A 24,495-nucleotide genomic window follows, 5' to 3' on the forward strand; every position below is an offset into this window, starting at 1 on the left:
TTCATCTTAAAAATAAAATGGTTCATAACTAGTTCATTCTTCCTAAACCGCTACTTAAACAAACCTTTACTTTGATATTGGAATCAAAGTTTTAAATTGTGGTATTAGCGATCTTTAATATTGTGAAAAATTATCAACAAATTTGAATAAAAGTTTTTCATTTTAATTTAGTTATATAAGGCTTATGTAAATGAATTAGAGTATTCTTTTCCAAATGTTTGATATTACATTTCATTAACATTATTGGCCTTTTTATGGTTAATTATACTTTATCTTTCATTGAGTTCTTTGCTCAAAATATGATGACAAGGTTAGTTAAGAAACACATTTAAAGATACTCTTGATAATGGTTTAGGCACTAAGTGAAGGTGCTAAATTTAATTAAAGAAAAAGGCAGAAAGGAAAAACTTCATTATTGAAGTCTAAAAACACAATATTTAATCAAATTAATTCAATTAATTTGATACGAATGATCTCATTACTTAACCTAATTACCTAATGAACACTAGCTGGAATTTGGATTCCACAGAGATTTGCATATAAATATGTTGTATAGTATTAGTCAACTGCTTTATATATATATGATGGAGTATTATATATCTTGAAGGGATCTGATTATTCCATGGATTAGGGATATAATTAATAACGACTAGTCACTACTATTACTGCAATGAACAATGTGTTTCTTTGACCTGAAGATCTTCTACACGAGTTGACACTTGACAACAGATAAAAGGGTACATTCCTAATACAATTAATATATATAACACTTGACACAGTTTAAGTCACGCTAATTGGCCCAAGCAGAAATGGAGCAGAAGGAGATGACTTATTTTGTTCCTGCAGGGTCTTTGCCTTGGGGGCTGCAAGAGTGAGATCCAGATTAAGAACTGCGACTTGATGCTCTTCACCTGGTTGACTTTGATATGAGCAATTATCAAATGTTTCTTGCTTATACTCTGATGATTTGTTTTCTTGTTGAAAGTAAGTTATACGCCCTAGCAACGACAAAGTGGCAGCATCATTATTCTTAACTTCACATTTAGACTCATCCTTTTGATGAGCCGAAACTGAATTAGAACCTGCTTTGTTGCTACCAACCTGCCACAATAATTCAACGACAAAGGAAAAGTAAAAAAGAAAAGTGAATTACTTTTCAGTTTAAAGAGAAACATTTATCATTCATTCAGTGTGAAATTATCAGGTAGCTAATTAATAAAAGCAATATATAGTAAATTAATTCATTGTTATGTATGCATACCAAGTCAAAGAGACTTGAACGTCGCTTTTTCTTATCTATAGTTGCCAATCGAAGAAAGTACTTTTGAGCATGGCTTGCCACTTGTGTTGGGGTTCTTGTAGTCACAAAGTTTCTAGAGATTCCCCTCCAGTCACCCTTTCCCAGCTTCTCAAGTCCAACAAGGAATATTCTGTGTTCCTCTTCTGTCCATGGCACTCCTGTTAAGTATATATGCATTAAAAAAAATGCATAACAACAATGTTAGATTATTTATAGGTATATGTATAAAAAACGAAATGGTAGATATACTAGATAGGGATGAAGGAAAAGTACTACAACAATAATAATCAAAAGATTTTCCAAAAAGTCAGGAAAAAAGACACTAGCTAGTGCATATATAATTTCTTTACTAACAATAATTTCAAATAATATATCAACAAATTCATATAGTATCTAAAAATAATGGGGAAAAAAGAGCTATAGAAACTGCATATTTTGTACTGACACATATATATTGGGATAGATTGAAACAACAAAGATACCTTTCTTCCTCTCTTGGGCTCGAGCTAAGAGACCATCTGAGAGATACCCAAAAGAGGTTCGGTCAGAATTTTCATCAATGGTTAGTCTTGATGAAGAGAATGAGGAAGATGATGATGAGGGTAAGGAGTCCATGCTAAAGCTTTTCTTGATGCTAACACAATTAGTACTGTCTAATTGCACGCCGAAGAGGCGAAGTCCAACGAAACTAGTAGTAGCCCCTCTCAAAGATGTGCAGGTCCTTGAGTTATGGCCTATGGTTCCACAATGTGAGCACTTCCTCCCCATTATTAATTATTCTTACTTCAACAACAAAGATTCTTTTCTCAGCCCACACACCCCTCAAATCAAAACCAAACTCTGTGTGTGTGTGTGTGTGTGTGTGTGTGAGAGAGAGAGAGAGAGAGAGAGAGAGAGAGGAGAAAAAATGGATTGTCTTGATGGTATATATGATGATGGAGAGTAAGGTGTGGGGTTAATGTCAATGGAGTCACACCCCACGGAAGTTTATTGGATGGATATAGTTTATTGTTGGATATTTTTATAAACATTTTCCTGTTTTCTTTTTTTTATAAAAAAAAAATCATAAAGATAGGAATACCTTATCTTATTTTGAGCATTTATGTCCTCTGGGACTATAAAGGATACAGCTACCCTGCAAATTATTTTAAGAATGGATATAATATATTATACATACCAGAGTGATTAAGGGAACTGCATATATATCTATGGTTTAAATTTTTCATAAATATTTACTAACAAACAATATTTTTTTGGTAGATCTAACTTACATATATGCATACATGTAATTAATTACTTATATTTTTTAATTAGTTCCATGCATGATGCATATACTAATTTATTCTTGTTCAACCCAGGAATATTGATTTAGTGCGTAAAAACAAGACCGTCAGGAATTTCTCTCCATAGGTAGGTCTATGTATGACTTGAGAAAAAAAAATATATCATAGGAAAGGTGGACTTTGAAAGTTGTGTCCGTCAACTAAAATTTTCTTTCGAAGGAAGTTGCTAAACGTACAACAAATTCACATTGTTATTTAAATAACGTGAAGTGAACGTCATCAGAAAATTTCTGACTTTCCAGCTAAATCTATAGAAACCATATTTGTGTATGTTAAGCTACTAGGGTCGGGTGGTATGAATTGAATTCAGGTAGTAAAACGGCAGCGAGGTTTTTTGGCCTAATTAATTTGGTTTTATGTTGAAGAGTATTTAAACTGAAACATTAGTAGTATAATTTATTCATATATTTAGAATATAAAATATTATTTTAAATAATTTATTAATAATAATATATAACCTAAGTTAACTTATGGTGGAAATTCCATAGAATTATTAAGTTCGATTAATTTTTTCTTATTTTTTTTTAGCCCAACTCATACATTACGACACACATTTTAACGTTTCTAGTCAATATAAATTCATGGTTATACTGTTCAAAGTCAAAAGATCAAACCATTTTGTGGGGTGGCCACTTTATTCAAACATTTGATAGTAGAGAAGTGGACTAACTTCTTTGCAAGATAGAAGGGCTATGCTTATCGCTTTATGTCATTGTGATACAATTTATTAACTTCTTAGTCCTTGTAATGTTACTAATTAGATTTGCAAGAGATACAGAATGTGAAGCTTATTGTGTATTAGTTCAATTACAATTCAGTAACTCACCTATCATGAGAGAATTCGAGTTGAAGTATGACAGAAAATAATAAGGATTAATTAATGTCTATTAGGTTTCTATACATTCCACATGCATATTTATTATTATAATTAAATATGTACTAATGTGTGGGTAACTACCCATATTTTTGCTATCATGTAGGTAATTACTTTACTTCTCAGATAAATTTTACATGTATTTAACCGCGACCAGTTCGGGTCAATTATATCATATTTAAAAGGAAAATATCAAATGAAGAATACCTGCTTATTTTTAAAGTCTGTCTCTGCATAGAAAGAAGAAAGAGACGAAGAAAAAAAAGTGATAGATATAGTGAATAAAATATGATAAGAATGAAGGAAGATAAAAAAAATTAAAAATGTGATTAAAAAATATATGATAATAAATTGATAATAAGCCTCTTTAAAAACATCATGCACGTCTGTTTTGCAATGGATACAGTACCCTTCGCCATAATTAGAATCACTCGATAAAAAAAAAAGTGATGACTGATGAGGACATTGCTGTTGATCAATAGGATAATATATCATTAAGTTTGCATATGAAAACAGAAATTTTGGATAATTATCTTCATCAAGCTAGCACACAGTCCTACTAACCTAGCTAGTGATTTTAATATCATCATTATAGCGAGGCCAAACAGTTAAAAATTTCTGTCCAGATCATGAATTAATAGTACACAATTTGAGTTGAAGGCAAGTTGGAGGTTTCTTTAAGCTTTCAATTTATAGGACAGAGGATACATCCATATATGCGGCCATCTAAACCTGAGACTCATTTGGCATTATCATAGAAAGGAATCTTCTTGAAAATTGTTACGATGCTTAATTATTTTAGAGAACTTTACAACATACATTTCAAGTTCTTTCAAACTAATAAATATTATTTTTAATTAAAACGATTTTATGATTTAAAAAATAAATTAATAGCACACTCTAAAAATATTGATAATTATCATATGACTAATTTTAGCAGAAATTTGATTGTCGAAATTATTATAATTTCTCTCAAATCATGGTCTAAATATTAATTAATATTCTTTAATATGTAGTTACTATATTTAACAAACTATTTTGCCCCACACAATATACTTTCTTTCGTACCTTTTCATGTGTGCTAAACATGCACGATACTTTATGTATTTTTAATGTAAACGATCTATATCTTCGATCTATATCTTGTTAGATCGATTTTAAAAAATGAAGCTTCGTTAATTGATTGGCTAATTAATTATAGGTATTAGTTTTATAACATGTAGTTGAAACCATTAGTTAGTTCCACTCACACTCAAACGCCAAAAGGCATATGAAATTTGAGAGCAATATTTGGGCACCAGTGCGTCACTAGAATGAGTTGCATCCAGTAACCAAGTGTTTAATCATAATTTAGTTCATGATTTCTTGAAGTACAAAGAGCACTTTTTACATTCGGCTTTCCGATCGAGTATAATTAATATAGAATATAATTTTAGTGAAAGTACGATACTAATCCATTTGCATATATGTAGCTTGTGTTAAAATATCATTATCCTATCCAATTCTGATCCGGCATGGTTACATCTCCACCTCCTTTTACTCACAAACATATATTGGATTTGGAAAAGGACAAAAGGTAAAGAACGGGGTAGGTTGCTTCACAGGTCAAAATCAACCACGGATATAGAGATTACGTGAAAATTAATACCGATAAAGTATATTTAATATACCAAATGTTTTTAATTATTTAAAAAATAAATATTAAATATTTTTTTTATAATAAGTAGTTTTCTTTTTATTGAATGTTTGTTATTTTAATTTTCTTAATATATAACGTGCGCACACTCTTTGATTCAAGATATGTTTAGATGTGTTTCTTAATTAGTTAAGGATAATTTAATCAGCACAGTTTATTTATTGTGTCTTTCTCCTCATTTCAAAAATAAAAATGTCATTAATCATTAACAAATAAAGATTTGGCATCAGATTAAATCTATTTGTATAACTCTTGTTTGATGAAAATTAATCGATTATGTATAATACTTACATTTGTTAGTAATGTATGTTAATTCTCAACATCAATATAGTTATTTGTTAATTTGATATATTATATTATTCAAGTAGAGTCACGAAGTTTATGTTAACATTTTAATTATCATTAAAATGTGCTCTAAAGTCTAATCCAACACCTAATGTATTTTTTTTCCTAATATCTCCAAATCCTCTAATATTGGAAGGGATGAATTTTGAGCCTCTCTCATCTAAATATTTAAACCAAACAAATCCTTTTAAAGTGTTCTTCACTTTCCCTCCCGATCATCATTACATTATCTTAAAGTCGTCATTACCTTTCTCGTGTAAAATATGATAATTAAATAGCCAGTAATTAGTTACTTTTTTCGACCATATATCTGAGAAAATTATATATATTACTGTGTCACTGTGCCAATCTAGCTGAAAAGATAGATTGCATCACTAAAATCGATCCAGTAGTAGAATAAAGGTTTTTCAACTGAATATCCAATGCACAAGCACTTGATTCTCCAAAAATAATTAATCCAAGCTCCCAGCTGCATATATAAGATACTGCTAGCCAGGTAGGAGTAGCCCTGCAACTTTTCACCAAATGATGGCACCACTTGGTGGAGGCGAAGGATCACGATAATATATACTTTATGTTTGTTATATTGACAATCATTAAATTTTCTAATACATAAGATTCCTCAAAGCGGCTTTCTAACTTTGCAAAGAGGTACTTTTTCGAGTAGTAATCGCTTTCTTTAAAGTCAAAAGTAACATATATGGAAAATTAAGCAACAATGATTGTGCAAATGAGGAAACTATGGGTCTTCTATTCGGCCGTCCATTTGCGCATTTCATACAATATGAAATTTCATTGTAGCAATCATTTCAATAGTTTATACTTTATAGCTAGTGAGCAATTATTAATCAGCCTTAAATATCATAATCATTGTTTAAGTGCGTAATTATCACTAAGATACCAATGAATACTTAAAATACACACTGAGATTCATCTTTCTCTCTCTCTTCCTGTATAAACTAAATTTGGACATTAATGATGTATGAGTACAATTAAACAAAAATCATATAAAAAAAATGGTGCAAACACAACTCATCTTTGAAAAAAAATAACATAAAAGAAGATTAATTATGAGCTAGGATGATAAACAATAAAAAAATGTTTAATTTTATAACACAACTCACACATCTTTGAAAAACATAAAAGAAGCTTATAAACAGTAAGTTTTTCTGTTTTAGCTAGGATAAACAATAAAAAAATTACTAACAAGAAAAACAAGGCAAATTAAAAGTCGTGAGATAAAATAGACTACTGCAAATGGCAGATTGAAAAACACTGTAGATAATTAACAAGTCCCCGCGTTCCTTATCATAAATCTAACTCTCCATTTTAATTACAGCTCATTCTAAATTGACAATTTATCTGCGATCGACCACATATCGATTAGTTTAAAATGAAAGATGGAAACAGCTCTGCATAATTGACTAGTGAAATTAACACAGAAATATAGAATGCATACGTTTCCATCTGTTTATTGTTTCCCAAAGATTCCTCATGTTTCAAGGATTCAAAATCAGTTATTTTCTTAATCTGTTCATTTGTCACTCTCTTCTATAAAATAACCAATTATTTGTGCCGGATTCAAGCAATGAACTTGAGAATTATGGATGGGAATGATTAATAAGTACTCCACACCTTACGTGCAAAGTTGTCCAGAGTTACTTCTCAGTAAAAAAAATTAAAATATATGTTTCTTTTTTTAGAGAAATTAAAATATATGTTTTCTTTTATCAAACGTATAAAATCTTATCTACAGCTTGGTATAAATAGAAAATATATGTAGAAGAACCTAGCCAGAAAAGTATTTAACAAGAGAACTGAAATAGTTTGCAAGAAAAGTATTTAACAAGAGAACTGAAATGGTTTGCAAGGTGATAACTGTGAAATATAACATTTGTTAGTTAATTTAAATTAATAAGTGAGTGTAATTTCTTTACTTTATTATTGTTTTTAATGAAATAATAAAGAAATTAATATCTTTACTATTTTTTATTAACAAAATTTAAAAGAAGAAAATTTTAAGTGTCTTAGAGAAAAAATTGATGTAAAAACTAGAAGAAAAAACCTTGACGAAAAATTGGAAAAAAGGTCCACCAAGAAGCCCAAAGATTCGTTAAGCGCGAAGAGTAAGTTATATAGTGCCTATATAAGGAGGAGGAAACAGAAAGAAAAAAAAAAAAAAAAAAACAAACAGAACCCAGACACTAGGTCTATTCCTTAAGAGAAATTCTCTTTCTTTAGTCATTTTCCCTTTTCTTGTTACTAGTTTCATCCACATCAATCCTTTAAAGTGTAAAAGTCTTTTATGACAATGAGAGGTTAAACCCCCTTAATTAGGGTCTAACAAGCCTAAAAAGCCAACAGATGTACTTTAATGTTTCATATCTATCAATGTGATCAGGTGTTCTCTTTCCTATTATCTTTCTTATTTTAATTTCATGTATAATTCATTCTTGTATCATCTTTAGGGGTTAGTCATTCAGGAAAGGATAATCCTTAATAGAAATACAAGAAAGGTCTTACATGCATTAGTTTTAGGGATGAGTCATTTACGAGAGAGTAATTTCTAATAGAACACAAAGGAAGAAGTATCTTAATAAAATCATTGCTAGACATAGAGTGATTACATTATGCCCATGCATCAAAACAAACATCTAGAATTAAAATTTCATGCATTTTATCTATTGAATCTTTGCAAAGATATTTGGGAGATACATAGGTAAGATAGGTTTGTCAATGTGAGACATCAGGGCAAGTATTTTAATAGATGTGAGTAGGAAAAATTTACCAAATTGATAGAGAAAAATCTAAAATTATACATCTTAGACAAAGACATATTAGGCCCAACATCATTGCATTCTGATTTCATCTTTTTAAATTTAAATTGTTATTTGTTTTTCCTATTTTTTTTTCTTTGCCTTACTCCAAATTTCACACTTACAATTCGTTGTATATGTCTTCTTCTCTCTTTTTTTCATTGCTTAATAATTGAGTTTGCATCACCTAAGTACAACCAACCAAAGTCCATGTAGATTCAACACTTGAACTTCCATTTTAATCTTTACTACTTCAGATAAAATTGATATACTTGTCAATCTGTTAACACAGGGGCAGGCCAGCTGTTATCAACTGGTTCTAGAACTGCATTTCAGACGTTGTGATAATCAAATAATTAAAAATAATATCTCTACTAGATCTGTAAGAGCAATCAACCGACACAGTGATGCACTGTACGGACATTTTCACAAATTAATTAAACATCCTTTTCCGGCACCAACTTTGCTGTTTGAGTAAGGAAGAGCTTGTGAATTATCTGTTTTTTTAATTAGTTGCTCTCATATGTTCATTCTTTACAGAAATACCTCTATCACGTTCACACGTTAGGTTTCTTGTGTGGTTATCAACTATATCTGTTCTCATTAATTAATTAGACAGTCTAATAATCAGGTTTAAGAAATAAGAAAAACCTTTCCTCTATTCCTAGCAAGTAATTATCTTTGGAAGACAATGAATTTTTCCCTCACACCTCTCAAATCTCACCAATCATCTTTTTCAATAAATTTACGTTGACGACTATAACCAACCCATAAACACAAAAAGGATATTCTCTCTTTACGTACACATTGTGATGCCACCCTCACTGCACCAGCGTGCACTGTATGGACTTTGACAGAGTAATTTCAAACTACGAGCCGACACTACTTCAGCATCATACCAAAACTTGCATTGCAACCACTCTCACATCGGCTCACAAACCACAAACAAGGAAGCAATATTGAAGCTTCGTGGGATTTGATGTATATAATTGAAATTATTTTCTTTTTATTAATTCTCGTCTTAATTTATATATGGTTTGAGTTATATGCATTTGATTAACTCTACAAGAATTGATGGACTTTATTTAGTGAGATTTGGGAGAGGTGTAGGGGATTGTGAGGAAACTGTTCATAATATTCAGATTTGGATGGGGTTATTTAAGAGAAAATAGGCTATGCACATGATTATTAAACTCTTACGTAAATTTAATAACAAAAAATAGAAAAAGGAGGTAAAATGAATAATTAAGGTAAGTATGTTTAAAATTTTGCCTTTTTCCGACTGTTACGGATGAACATATATGCACGAGACTTATTCTCATGGGAGCCCAACTTGAACCATATTCTTGGACCCCATTATTGAACTCAAGTTGATAAAGGGAAATATAAACACTGCATTCGTCCAAAATTATTTTTACACCTCTTTTTTATTAGTTGCATCATCTTTTATTTATTTTGATTTTTTTTATAAGTTATTCCTCTCTAATCTTAAAGTGAGTCACAAATCAGTTTCCAAATATTTAATACTTTTTTAAATTAAATTTCAGAAGACTATTTAAAAATGTTTAGGAAGTTTAATTCCCAAATATACAACAGCATACTTATCTTGTTTAAATAGGGTAATTTTGAAATAATAATTAAAAATAAAATATAGTATAATTATAATTAACAAAAAGAGCAGTGTAAAAAGTAGCCACAGTCTTACTCACCCATGAGCCCAACCTTGCTTCTAGTTTTAACTTGAAGTCCATCTAAGACCAAAATATTGAACCCATACCCACTTAATCAGAACTCACAACCAGAAATAAAATAAAGTCTACCTGTTAAACTCAGGAAAAAGTTAATTTTATCATTCTACAAATTTTTTTATGACCGCATTTTACAAATTTTGTTCACTGGTAAATAATGCGTACACGATACACGTCGTTGTAGAATTCGAACAATATTCAATGGTAAACTAATGCTTTGTGGGTGGAAAAAACGCACTTGACAATGAGAAAGACTTCACTGGACACAAACCCTAAAAGTGACGTGTTAAGCACATCCTATAAGATATTGCCATCTCATTTAAAATATTATAAATTAATAACAATAAAATAATATTAAAAAGGAAATCCTTTGTACCCGCTCGCTCGCCATTTTTGTTTCTCAGTGCATTCGTGTTCCACCATCTTCTCTATTTTTTTTTTTAACAGCCATATTCTCTAATTATCTTAAATTTTTGTCGATTGTTGAAGTTACACTTCCTCACGAACACTCTGGACTTTATAAAAATACTGAAGTTTATAAATAACAAAACTAAGACTTGCATTCACTCTGTATGTTCCTATTAAGATTCGAAAATTCAACTTCAAGCTTTCCAATTGTAAAATACTTTCCTGAGTTGCATTGAAACTAGAAAAGTGCATATTTTTTGTACACTCACTGATTCTCCTTCAATTTGAATTGTTTAATCACTGACATCATGCATTGCTCTGTCTACAATAAATTAAAAATCCATGTTCATGCTTTCTAATACTGTAAAATAGTTTCCCCAATTGTGTTAAAGCCGGAAGAATGTCTATTTCTGGTACACTCAATTTCTGAGAATACCACACCAGGAGCCCGCAACACACTCTGCTTTAAGAGTAGACATATGCCACACAGTTCCAAAATCAAACAAGACAGGATTGCTGATATGAAGAAAAGATCAAAGTGTTATGTAATATAAAACTTCATTGATGTGATATGTAATATAAAACTTTTACAACATTCTAGGCAAATAAACCCATAAACCCCTTTTACAACCATTAAACTAAATTTCAAATTTAAAACTTTTACATTATAGTGTGGAAGTAAACCCATGAGGTTCAGTCCTTTTACAACCATTGAAACCTATCATGAGTAGCTTCTGGCATTGATCTTTTTACAATCGTTGGACCTTTATGCAGTAACTTCTGGGATATGCAAAAGATTCAGGTACCAGCGAACAATAGAAGTAGTAAAAGATAGCCAGCATTTCATCGAACACCTTGTGTTCGTTGCTATAATCACCTTTGACAATCAAACAGTAGAGCATCAAAATGTCATTGGTGATAACAATGGGAGAAAAAGAAGGAACAAAGAAAAACAGGCAGTGAAGAGATAAGTTGAGAGTCCGTGAGAAGGATGAGGGGGAGTTGTGAGCGATGCAGATGGAATGCCTTAGTTTTTCTTTCTTTAATTTATTATTACTATTATTTTATCGTTAAATATTTTGTAACATTTCAAATGACGCGATCACACTCTATTCGTTGTTGTTGTGTCTAACACGTCACTTTTAACCCATTTCAGAGCTCCATATATGTACATTTCAACAATGGGATGCATGTTATGATCCGTGCCTTGGTTAGTTGAGTTGAGGCAATCTTGTTCCATTGAGTGACTGAAGCACCTTCAAAATCGTTTCACGAAATTAGCATTACACAGGGAAGAAAGGGTTTAACCATAACTGGAATGTTTTTCTGTACAATTAACTAAATAATCAACACGAGTTCGAATCACGCTCCTCTCCACAAAACCGAAGACAACATGTACAGCACTGATATAAAAATCTAGGAGGAAAAACTTGAAGCTTTTTACAAATGAAAATTCAGAAGAATCTGCAAGAAGCTTTAAACTAGTTCTACACTAATGTTCTTGGGAAATGGAAATGTGATAGGCAATCACATGAGAATGTCACCTTCCAGCATCCTGAGCACCTATATATATATGTATGAGAAAGTATAAAACAATGAGTGAGGGGTGAACATTGGTTCAGGATAAAATTTGTTGATAAGTAAAATGAATTAATTTTCCAACCTGAGACATTCTTGGCCTTAAATGAGGATCCCGTCCGATGCACAAAGAGGAACATTTCAGCATGCGATAAACCTCTTGATCAACATAGCAGTTCCTTAAGCTCGGATCTATTAGTTTATAAGTAGCTTGTTTTTCAAGCAATGGGCGTGCCTATGAAGACATTTGAAGTGAACCACAAGCAATAATTTTAAGTGTTTGTTTTCAAACATCATAAGAAAAACTGTTAAACTAGAATATGTAGTCAACATTTTCAGATATCAATAAAATCTTACCCATTCACTTAGGCATTGCTGGCCCTTGGGCCGATTTATATCCACTGCTTTCCGTCCTGTGACAAGCTCCAGTAATACTATCCCAAACGAGTACACGTCAGCTTTTTCAGTAATTTGACCACTTTGAGCATATTCTGGCGCCAAATACCTGTGAATAACCAAGGCTTACATCATCATTTTTTACAACTAATCAAAAGAAAATGGGAAAAAAGACATTGGCACTACCCAAATGTTCCTATGACCCTGGTTTCCACACCCATGTCTCCATCTGGCTGCCACCTTGCTAGTCCAAAATCTCCTACCTAAAATTATTTGAGACATTTCATATTTTCAAACATACCTAAAAGCATAGTTATGAACATATTGCTTCATAGAAAGCAATCTTCAAACAGAAGTAAGTCATTGCTGTATAAAGCATATGAAACCATTAATGTGAACACTCATCAGTCCATTTTTGAAATTGAAGAATAAGACGTACTAAAGCTTCAAAATCATGAGTGAGGAGAATATTGTTAGGCCGCATGTCACGGTGCACAATACAACCCACTCTACATTCTTCGTGAAGGTATCTCAAGCCACGAGCTGCTCCAACTGCAATCTTTTGCCTAGCAGACCATTCCAGTACGCTCTCCTTTCGTCCTGCAAATTCAAATAATCCCTTAAATATCCCTATTTTTTTTGCTATATAAATCAATGAGTTTTAATACACTATCAGTGTAAAGATTAACCAATCAAAATAATAGGTATGACATTTAAGATAGTGTAAAAAAATGTTTACACTGTTAGTGCATTCTAAATGAATTTGCCAAATCAACAAATATGGAAAAAGTGCATTGATGACACTGGTACTTCATGAGATATTTGATTGCTACACATTCACAGAAGGACGGCCAATCAAAAGACATTTTATGAAGATTATGATGACAACCCTCGACTAAGGTTGAATAAAGATCATGGGAGAGAAATTTTCATTAGGGAGTATAATGGTAATTAACTTGTCAGATTATTTCACCTGCAAAGATATGTAGTATGGGTAAAGCTAGAAATGAAAAGAAGAACAGAAGTCTCCACAGCCGGTTATGAATGTAGCGAAAAAAAAATCAAGGATTCAAAGGAATTTACTGTAGATATGAGAATCCAGAGAGCCATTGCAGATGTACTCATAAACTAGCAATCTCCTTCCATCCTCCACACAAAACCCAATTAACATCACAACATTGCGATGTTGTGCACAGCTTAAGACCTCTACTTCTGAGCAAAACTCTTTATCTCCTTGAGTACTGGCTAATTTATACTGCTTGACAGCAATTACTTGCCCATCAGGCAGGACACCGCGGTGTACAGAACCAAAACCACCTTCTGCCAAGAAGTTTGCTTGCGAAAAACCACCTGTGGCAAGTTGCAATTCAGCAAATGTAAACCACCTTGGTGGATTGCCAAACACAGGAGCCTTGTGCTGACAAATGGAGCACAATGGGGGAGGTCCAGGAGCTGAAGTTTTAGATAGTGAAATTGCTTCTCTAACACTTTTGCTTAAGTTCACATCAAGTTTACAATTGAGCATCCCTAGGATAGGATCCTGATCCAACTTTGAGAATTTCTGAAGCAAAGTTTCATAGGCAGTAGCTAAAGTCTTGTCACTAGATCTTTGCATGTTCTCATGTTTTGAGTAATCACCATCCATGCAAATTACATTTGCAATCCATGGCTGAAAATATGAGCTCTTGGATGACATACTTAGCTTTTCACTCTCAGAGTCAGACTCAATATCCTCCAGGTTTGTCAGTCCCTCGTGAACAAAGGTAAAACCTCTCCTTTGTCTTTCATGATTGTCGGAGTGGAAAAATGGTGAAGTTGCAGGGTCTGAGCTCGATATGGATGATGTTCCAATATCAGTTGCAGTCAGTAGTGGTGACCCTTGCTCAGGACTACTAGCAGGAGTAACAGCTGGACCTCTAATTATATCTGCATGTTCAGAGTTGTCTTTGAAGTTTGAAAGTGCCAATGGACAAGCCATGTTTAGTTCCATCTTAGACGAACTGTTCAAATTCAAGCGCAGAATCTTTGGCCTAGACCGCTTCATAATTACAATATTGCAATGCAGCTGCTCCATGCAGTCTTTCTTTTCAAGCTTCAATTTTCTGAAATTGTGGAAGAATAGATAATTGCTGTTCAGTCCATAAGTAATTAAGGCAATTTCACAGCAGGTACAATCTTATATCAATGGCATTGCATATTAAGTTATGAAACAACACAGTTTTTAACAGAGAAATTGAAATACAAAAGTATTCATTATTACTTGTCCAATATAACCCAGCTTGACTGGACTCTCTTGGCTTCAGCAGCAACAGCTCCGGATAAAGAACCAGAAAGAATCTTCACTCTGATTTTTATCTGTGTAAATATTTGACAGTTTAGAATAAGGAAAGTAACTTATATCTGGAAGTTATTACACTTTGACGTTCAAACCTTCTCGGGATCATAAAAATCATGGAGTTGAAGTACTAATTGAGAACAGGAATCTGTAATAACTTCTTTCTGATCTGAAATAGTTCCTAAACTGGATCTCCAATGACTCGAGGCACAATCAGTAGTAAATCTTGAAAGTCCCCATACCCTCTTGCCTGCAAAATGCACAGATTATCGTCAATCATGAAATGAACCTCCTTACCGGAATGAGTAGAAAAGGTTTCTGGATTGTTCAGATCTCAAGCAACTCTTAAGGTCCTAAAGCCTCACATATTTGAAAGTTGAAAACTGAATTGTGTAAAATGTGATGTTCTTAACTTTATTTTTTATTTTTTTATCTCAGCTTTATAAAGCCATTAAGTGTGACATAAATTGAATAAAGTAACTAACAGGCTGCCTAAGCAGATGGAGAAAAATTGAAAGAAAAGAATCAATACTTGAGGAAAGAGGCGGAATGAGAACCAACAGCTTAATGCAATCCCCTGGCTGAACAACATGAGTCAAAGCCCACACCAAAGCATTCCTTGAAATATCTCTAGAAGCTTTTACTGCAACCACAACCACTTTACCGGTACCCATCTCTTCTTCATGTTCATGACGACCCTTTTGGCTGCTCATCTCAAATTTCTCAGCTTGCAACCCCAAAAGCCATCTGAAACGCTGAATCGGCCAAAATATTGCAACTTTACTGCAATGAACAGTGACAATAAACACCCTCGGAAACCAATGTTCTTCTTTTGCGTCACCCAGAGCCAGAAGAGAAAAAGTAGAAGGCCACACACACTTCAAGGCACTTTAGTAAAACAACCTTCCCGTTAAAGCGCACACACACAAAGTGAAAAAAAAATCCACGTTTTAACAGCGAGCAACAGTGTTTGTTACGTTACATTTCATAAAATTACAAACCGAGGATACCTATTTCACGTTGAATGCGTCAGGCTATGGAAACAGATTCCGTTACCCCATTTCTTATTATTAGCATTTTCTTCTGACATTTTGTGCATAATGATTGAGACACGAAGCGCCTTTGAAAATTGAAATTAAAAAAGGGATAATTTCAATTAAGTAAGGACACGAAGAAATGGACAATTTATAGGTGAGAGTGTAGAGACAAATCCTGTTCACTAATCCCAAAATTGAATGAAAAAAGGTTCATGTCATATTAATCATGTTAACCACTGAATTGTTAGGAACCCACAAAAGTTCAAGCCATTTTCAGTTACCGAAAATTATGAGAATGAAAAAGGTAATGGATGATGAATGAGCAGTGTAAAATATGTCGCTTGAACCGAGGGAAATGGATATTAAAAGTAGTACTAGTAAGTTAGTACTAGTAGTATTATTACTGGCAAGTGATAACAAAGGTTTTACTTAGAAATCACTCTCCATAGTTGTCAAATAGGGTGACATTGATGACATGACATGTGAAATTTTTTTACTAGTGGTGTGGTACCATTCTTGTGCAAGTCTCTTTGAAAGTTCCAATTATTAAGATTATTTATATTGGGCACGAAATTACACCTCACGTCAATCCCCACTCCACATTTGGCACAACAAGGTGCAATAAAATACAAATCTAGGAAGAGCTGAATTGAAAATGTTGCTTTCATATAAGTGGGAAGGTGCCAATTGTTATAATCATTAACTGGAGAAAACTTTTCCCTACTGAATACAAATGCAGTAGTACTAAATAGGATGGCCTAAGGCCACGATTGACTATATGGCCATTTTGTTTGCTATGTATATAATATAATGAGCCAACAAAAGATACGCACTGGAAAGTGAAAGGGTAATGTTATAATAATGCATATGCATCTTTAATGGACGATATCTGCACTGTGGTTTTATACCAATCGGGTTAGACTTGGCACAAGCTTTGTCTCAGGCGAGTTATGTGTTCTCACATGTAGTAATGCTTTATCGTGAGTTCATTAATGATACTGTGCACTGTCGATTTATCAATTGTTATTCTTCCAATCCAAACAAAACAATAATAGTACTTTGTTTTGTTTTCCCTTTCGTCAACGAACTTACAATTTATAAAGACCTCCATAAGATACCTAAAATAAATTAAAGATATAAGTAATTTAATAATTATAGAGAAGGTAATAAGTACTTGTTTAAGTAGGGTATCAAAGTATCCATGCTAATAATAGATTCGAACCCATGTGCAGGTAAATAACAACTTTTAGTGTCCATATTCATACTTAAATATACTTAAAAACCTACAACACATATTTTAATGTACTATTTTTTAACAAATTAATAAAATAGAAAAATCATTTTAGTATAAATTATTTCATATGAAAATAAATAAATTAAGTTTACAATATCATAATTCAAAAACATATTTAACGATCTTTCAAATCATAATTATAAAATATAACAAATATTAATTATATAATTTTAGAATTTAATTAATATGTATTTTTAGCATATGCAAGTAAATGAGGTACAATTTAATGATTAACTGAAACGATATTTAAAGTATTTAATTTTAGAAAATAAAATTTAAAGATTAGTTAGGATAAAATTAAAACTCAAAATGTCTATTTTATTAAAAATAATAATTAATAGTCAACACTAAAATAAAATTAAAATTTAATAGTTTATTTTTAAAATATAAATTTAAATACTTTTTTTTCGTAATTTAAATATACTCCTTGTTGTATGGCATGGACAGAATCCATGGTTGCTTTCTTTTATATATGCTTGGGAAACGTGAGTAACATTGTATTATGTATATGTCTGCATGTTAGCCACACATGGGATGGGGAACATGGCACAGTTGTTGAGCTTGTCGCTTTCCTTATAGCTGATCAGAATTCAGAATCGGTGGAATTCATATCTTAGAAGCCAAATTTTCTTTTTACAGAAAAGCAACCATATTTCGAATTGGTTTTTTAATATAACTTAAAATTAACGCTGTTTATCTGTGAGATAAGAATAAGAATAAAAAGAAGTGAAAAGAATAGAAAAAAATTGAAAAAATAAAGTTATATTTTTAATCAGTAAAAAAGAGAACTTGTATAAAAATTGAAATACATAAGTTAATTATTGTTTCTGTTAGACGATTCTCTGTTACTTGATTAACGAATTTATTTTTTACTTTTTTTTATCTTTTCAAGTGTTAAGAAAACACCAAAATTCATTGTTAGTTCATTTTTCTCCCAAATCTCATCCGAAAGTGTGAAAAAATCACCCAAAAAGTGACAAAAACTTCCAATTTTTGAAAATATTTAGCCATGAAAAATTGTTTAATTCATTTTTTGGGAGTTTACCTATCACAAATTATTTAATTTAATTTATTTGTAATCAATTTAGACGTATAAATTTGTTAGCCACTTTAGATTCTCATCTAAAGGAGATACCACCTAGAAACAAAAATATTTTTTATTTTTATAGGGCTAAATTAATAAAAAAAATTATAAGAATGAAATTAATACTTTTTAATTTTTACATGACTCAAAACATATTTTACCGTAAATTTTTTTGTTCTCCCATGTTATGAAAAAAAAAAAAAAAACAAGATCTTAACCCCCTTAAGTCAGTTCAATTAAGTTTAGGGACATGAATTGTAAATATGCAAATTTCATGTCCAATAGCGCATTCAGCTCCTTTTCTATTTTCTCGTCCTTCGCCTTTTTATGAGACCTATTATGAGCATTTTTCAAGGTTTTGCTAAGTGCTAGAAATCCGTGGAATATAACATTTTTTGTGATGCTTAATGCTACTTTATCCTGGGTCATGAGGCTTTTATTCTGCACAGTTTGAAGTCCTCATAGCAGAAACGAATTTATTTATCATGCTTAGCTAACGAATTTATAAACCGAGATGCCTAGTTCCCTTTTCTACGAATTACGGAATTCCTAGCAAAATTTAGGCTTATAGGTCAAATATATATAGTGGAAATCGTTTACACATCTACAGTTGTGTCATTAAGCTCATGTATGAGAGTCGGGAAGCTATGAAACCAATTTCTAAGATGCTTAATTAGGACCGCTGAACCGAACATTTGTAGGGTTCATCTTCTGCATTATGGCTGAAATTGTGAACCATTCTTGGTGGTGACATGAATTGTGAGTCAGAAGTGTCATCTCATTAAACATATATGAATGCATGATAAAAGTCATGATAACTTTTTTGTTCTATTGACCGAGGATTCGTATGCATATATTACTTTCACCAATCTTGCCTTTCACTTTGTGATGATGATATATCTGTTAAGCTAGGAGCTAAACGTTCAGACATGGTAAGATATCTCATTAGGTATAGGATTAAGTGTTGAGAATTACTCAGTTCTAAGAGTTCTTTTCTTATGGTAATTACTAGACTTAGGTATATTGACCTGCTGATTGTGAACTAAAATCTATTAAGGCCTTGTATTGTTACTACGACCTGTGAAAATTTAAAAAAAAAAAAAAAAAAGTTTTCTGTATCATCGAGTCAGACTCGACATTATAACATTAGAAAGTCAGAAAAATGTTTCTTTTTTGTGGTCCATACAACGTTATTATAACACCTACTCCAGTGTCGTTAACACTAGAACAACGTGAAAAAGGCTATACATAGCATACCTACTTAGATGCAAACAGTTTTTTATAGTTAGAACTCAAAGATTTTTCTCTCGAGGTCTCCCTCCTGTGACCCTTTAAGAGGGTGAATCTACAGATTTGACATATCAAATTGCAAGATTCATCATTTCCTCATCGTGTTTTCTTCTCTCAATCTGTTTGATGATAAGGAGTATCCTGATCCTAACAGGATGTAATATGAATTCTCATCTATAATTCAAAGTTCATTCCTCTTAAATATTTTTATTTGTCTCTATAAATTGGTCACTAATAATGGAACTGGAGCAGGGAGATACAAAACTAAAACTAAAATAGAGAGATGTTTTGAAAACCGAAAGAGGGCTTTATTTTTGTAATGGAATATGGGGAACAAAACAATGCATGTTTAATGGACTTCCACCAACAATGAATAATCCTATAATTGGTATCTGGTGGAGAGAAATTGTGTGAGAGAATGCACCTTGGGTGGAGTACAGAACAGAACCCTCTCCAAGCAAGAAATGATATTCAATTGAATAGGTCTCTAAAGAGATATTTTGTTGATAAGGTTGAGTAGAATGGTTTCCAAGTCCTCTCCAGTGCTCCAATCATGAAGCTGTGCAGCAACTAGTTTTGGGTCAGAGTGAATCTTGTTCCAGAGAGGATAATTCTTCCTTGGCATGACAAAATCACCGCCCTTGAGCTTCAAAGTCGGGCAATAATCACCTGCACCATCTCCAATGTAGATGAATCTTCTTTCTTCTTCATTTCCAGTTCCAGACAATAAAGAACTTCGAATTTGGTCTATCACTAAACCCTAAGATGGAAAAAAACACTAAAATTATTGCAGTAGTAAAGAAAGAAAGGAAAGGAAAAGGAGATAAAATTAAGAAAGAAACCTTGCACATATTGGGAGGGCAGAGGGGACAAGAGTGAGGAGAGTGGGTAGAATGATGAAATGGAGTGACACGAAGGCGTCCTTGGTTGTCAAGAAAAGCAGGGTTTGTATGGATCTGGGAAAAGCAGTGAAACAAGGCGTGGTGTTGGAGAATGGTTCGAATGGAAAAGGTGTTGGCGTCGCTGATAATCCTCAAATCGCAGCCAAGAGCGTGGGCGGATTTGATGGCTGAAACGATGGGAGGAGGGAAGGGGAGCCTTTTGAGGCAGTCAGCAATGTGGTCGACGGTGACGCCGTTGGAGTGGAGTTGGGCCATGATCCTGTCCATGAGAGAGATCCAAGGCATGCTGTGACGAAGCTCCTTGAATAGCTCAGTCAGACCCAGTTCAGCCACAATCCATCTGTCACTGTCATCGTCGATTATTGTTCGATCGAAGTCCAAAACTACCACCACACCTCCTCCCCCCATTTTTCTAACTGGACAACCCTAGCCTGCCACACTCCCACTTATATTTTTCTCAATAAATTATCCTCAAAACTAAGCCATCAAATTCACCTTAGGGCTAATATTTGCTAAAAATAACAAATTCATAATAAAAAAGTAGGTTAACATGTCATTTTTATCTCCTATTTATTTAAATTTATGATTTTTATTTTTTTATTTTTTACTTTTAAAAATCTGTAATTTTAGTCGTATTTTTTAATTAAAATATTCTATTAGTAAATCAAACTTAACTATGTAATTTTTTAATTACTTTTCTAATAAATTAAGCTTATTAGTAATTAAATAATTTTAAACAAATATTTGTCATGTACATAATAAATAGACATACGTGGATCGACGTTTACAAAATATATAAATCAACATTTAAGATTGATCAACATTAAAAATGCAAAATTTTAAAAAATAATTTAATTAAAAAATGAGAAACTAAAATCGTTAACTTTTTTAAAATAAATAACGAAATATTTCAATTAAAAAATAAAAAAACTAAAATCATAAATTTAAAAAATTTGGAGAAAAAAAGTTATATTTTAACCTTAAAGTATAATTGAGCCATAAATATATCATTATCCAACCATACATTAACCTGTGTGATGATAAGACTATGACTTTAAAAGTTATATATATAATTTCTAATTGATTAACTATAGAACTTTCATATTCATAAGATTCAAATTGCAATTTTTTTTTAAAATAATGAGACTTTTTCACAATATTATTGGACTCCTGAGAATAATATTCCTGCGGGAAATGACTTTTCTGAATACTTTTTTAAAAAAGAAAAGTATATGTTTAGTTGAATATTTAAATTGATTGAAAATATTTTCATATTTCTAGGAAAATTTTAAAAATTTAATTCATTCACATTATTTAAAATATATATATATATATATATATATATTTTATTATAAATACTAACATATTCTTATTGTAATATATATTTTATTTTTATATAACAACCAAAGTTTTCGATTTTCTTATGCTTTTCCGTAAGTTTAAAGAAAGCAACACAGCATTACGCAATTTTTTTTTAATAGACAAGATGAGATTTATTACTTGTTGTATAAGGTTTTTTAATAGGGCAAAGTGAGATTTTATTAAATAAAGAAGACCATACTTGTTGTATAAGGAATGCAAGCAAATGGACCTATCCTTGATACATGCAACAGGCCTAAAAGCCATATGTGCCCCAACATTACATCAAAATTAAAAAAAAAAGTTGACAATATGCCCCCACAAACCAGAATTGCCAATGTTTACATCAAATCATATATATGCTGTACGTGTAAAAAAAAAAAAAATAGGTATTATTTAGAAGTTATATCCCGGTACAAACAGAGGTGGAGAAAGGTTGTGAGGTAATGGATATTAACAAATAACAATGAAGGTGTATATAGAATTTTGATTATTTTATTCTTTTATCTTATTTATTTTATTTAAAATAGTTTTTTATCTTTTTAAAAGTGTTTTCTTTTTTATATATATTATTTAAAATATTTTAAATAATCTTTAATCTTTTAAAAAGTTGATTTTGATATCTTTGTTTAAAATATTAAAAATACTTTTTCAACTATTTAAATATATTTAACTTTATCCTTTAAATAGCATTTAGATAAACAATCATTTTAAATATATTTGAAAGACTGTTTTAACCTTTTAAATAAGATAATATGATATTAAAGTAATATTTTTAAAATATAAATGATTATTTTAAATATTTTAAATAAAAAGATAAATGATTAAATTGAATTACTTAGAAAATAAAGGATGAAATTGAGAAAAAATTAAGATAGAAGATCAAAATGATCATTTAACCTATAACTTTTATTAAAAAAAAATATAATTTTCACCACACACACGGGAATCCAACATTCCTTGGTTTCTCCTATGAGAATAAAATCAATATAAAAAAGTATAAACATGAAAACTTAATTTTCTGGGAATAGAAGGTACTTGATTTTTTTATTTCTTTTAACAAATATGTGAATTTATATTCTCATCTCCGTATTTTTTAAAATTCAATAACATTCCCTAAAACAAATGTTTACTATGTTAAATTACTTTGCTTTAAAAAAAGGTTAAATTACTCAATTTTTTTAGACACAAATTACTCAATTAATCTTTAAATTATTTGAATATTTTTTAAAAGGTTTCTTTTTTTTAATTGAGAATTTGATCATTTAATTTTTTCAATGGAGTTTCTAAACTTTTTAAAATTGCCATAAATTATCATTTGCTTACTGTTTGAAATCTCTATAAAGAAATCTCAGAAATTTTTAGTTTTTAGTTTAGGGACTAATTGAGTATTTGAGTAATTTAACCTTTAAAATACTCGCAATTACTATACCTTTAAAATTACAAATATTGTTCTCGTAAATCTTTCAAGTTTAATCATATCAATGAAATTTGTGAATTTCACGACAAACCGAGAGCATCACGCATGTCTTATGCAATGTTCTCGTGTGTTCCATTCCAGGTCGCTGTCAATAACTTTAAGTATAAAAGGTGCAAAAGGTTTGTCGCTTAAACCAGTGATAATATTTTTACCAAAGATACAAAGGAGATTATGACAATATTAAATTGCGTCATGACTAGGAAACTGTCTATGGGTGGAGTGGAAAACAACAGTGTTAGTAACAAGTCATTGCCAGATATCCACCTATAAAAGCAATTGACTTTTGGACTTTGGAGTGATCAGTCACATTGATTGACAAAAACCATGTAACTGAAAAATATTTTTTAAAAAATCACATCTTCCTCAAAGTTTTAGAGTACATGTATTCATATTGATTATTAATTCATCTAGTTCTCCTTCCAAAAAACAAATTAATCTAGTAGAAATTTCTCTAAAAAAATTCATCTAGTTGAAACATTGTAAACTACAAATGTTTTTATCTCTGTTTAATACACTACAAGAAAAAAAAATACTAACAATTTCATATTAGATCAATCATTCTTAATATAATGTCTGCCTGTTAAAAATTTAGTTGTCATTTTTTTTTACTGTGAAAATTTAGTTGTTATTATAAACTTTGAGTTTATACTAATAATATGAGATGTTGCTATCTTTAAAAAAATGACACGCTATACTAACATATAATTCTCTTAATATATTTCCTTCAAAAAAAAAATTCTGTTAATATATATTAATAGTGTATAAAGTTTTAGCGTAATGCCTCATAATATCAGTGTATAGCTTCAAATGTTTACCCATACATTTCAATAAGCCACCCATTCCCAATGACTTTATATTTTTAATTTTAGATGCGCATTATACATAACTTGGTTGATGTGATTAAAGTAAACATTGTTATGGAACGAGGCCAACACATGGATCGAATTGACACTTGGAACATATATATATATACTCTGTAAAGCTAAATGAAAACATTTCATGGAAGGTCTTTGAAATTATTTAGTATTAAGGTTTGGTGAAGATGAGAAAGAATATTGGTGAATGAATAATAGATGAAATGGAAAAGCCGAAAGCAATGTGTATGAACATGATTAGGAAGACATGATTAATGATTGGAGTCAAATGAAAGGCAAGCAACCTACTACCATTTATTAACTTCAAAGGTCCCTCTTGATAAACACATGCCCAC

General features: G+C 31.2%; 3 protein-coding genes across 3 annotated transcripts; all 3 read right to left on the bottom strand.

Moving 5' to 3' along the window:
- Positions 1–687: 687 nt before the first annotated feature.
- MYB127 (MYB transcription factor MYB127) lies at positions 688–2,112 on the bottom strand. Its single transcript, NM_001249011.1, has 3 exons — positions 1,783–2,112; positions 1,262–1,458; positions 688–1,101 (listed from the first exon to the last, which is right to left on the bottom strand). The coding sequence occupies exons 1-3, from the start codon at positions 2,066–2,068 to the stop codon at positions 781–783; spliced, it is 804 nt and encodes a 267-aa protein (NP_001235940.1). The 5' UTR covers positions 2,069–2,112; the 3' UTR covers positions 688–780.
- Positions 2,113–11,769: 9,657 nt separating this feature from the next.
- LOC100819546 (inactive protein kinase SELMODRAFT_444075) lies at positions 11,770–15,829 on the bottom strand. The gene is made up of 9 exons (XM_003530450.5): positions 15,372–15,829; positions 14,935–15,089; positions 14,765–14,859; positions 13,588–14,606; positions 12,944–13,104; positions 12,691–12,767; positions 12,466–12,613; positions 12,194–12,343; positions 11,770–12,093 (listed from the first exon to the last, which is right to left on the bottom strand). The coding sequence occupies exons 1-9, from the start codon at positions 15,550–15,552 to the stop codon at positions 12,058–12,060; spliced, it is 2,022 nt and encodes a 673-aa protein (XP_003530498.1). The 5' UTR covers positions 15,553–15,829; the 3' UTR covers positions 11,770–12,057.
- A 4,001-nt stretch (positions 15,830–19,830) lies between these two features.
- LOC100306472 (thiamine phosphate phosphatase-like protein) lies at positions 19,831–20,928 on the bottom strand. The gene is made up of 2 exons (NM_001248613.2): positions 20,387–20,928; positions 19,831–20,304 (listed from the first exon to the last, which is right to left on the bottom strand). The coding sequence occupies exons 1-2, from the start codon at positions 20,852–20,854 to the stop codon at positions 20,032–20,034; spliced, it is 741 nt and encodes a 246-aa protein (NP_001235542.2). The 5' UTR covers positions 20,855–20,928; the 3' UTR covers positions 19,831–20,031.
- Between the last annotated feature and the right edge of the window lie 3,567 nt (positions 20,929–24,495).

This window comes from Glycine max, chromosome 8, assembly GCF_000004515.6.
Source record: "Glycine max cultivar Williams 82 chromosome 8, Glycine_max_v4.0, whole genome shotgun sequence".
NCBI classification, from domain to species: Eukaryota; Viridiplantae; Streptophyta; class Magnoliopsida; order Fabales; family Fabaceae; genus Glycine; species Glycine max.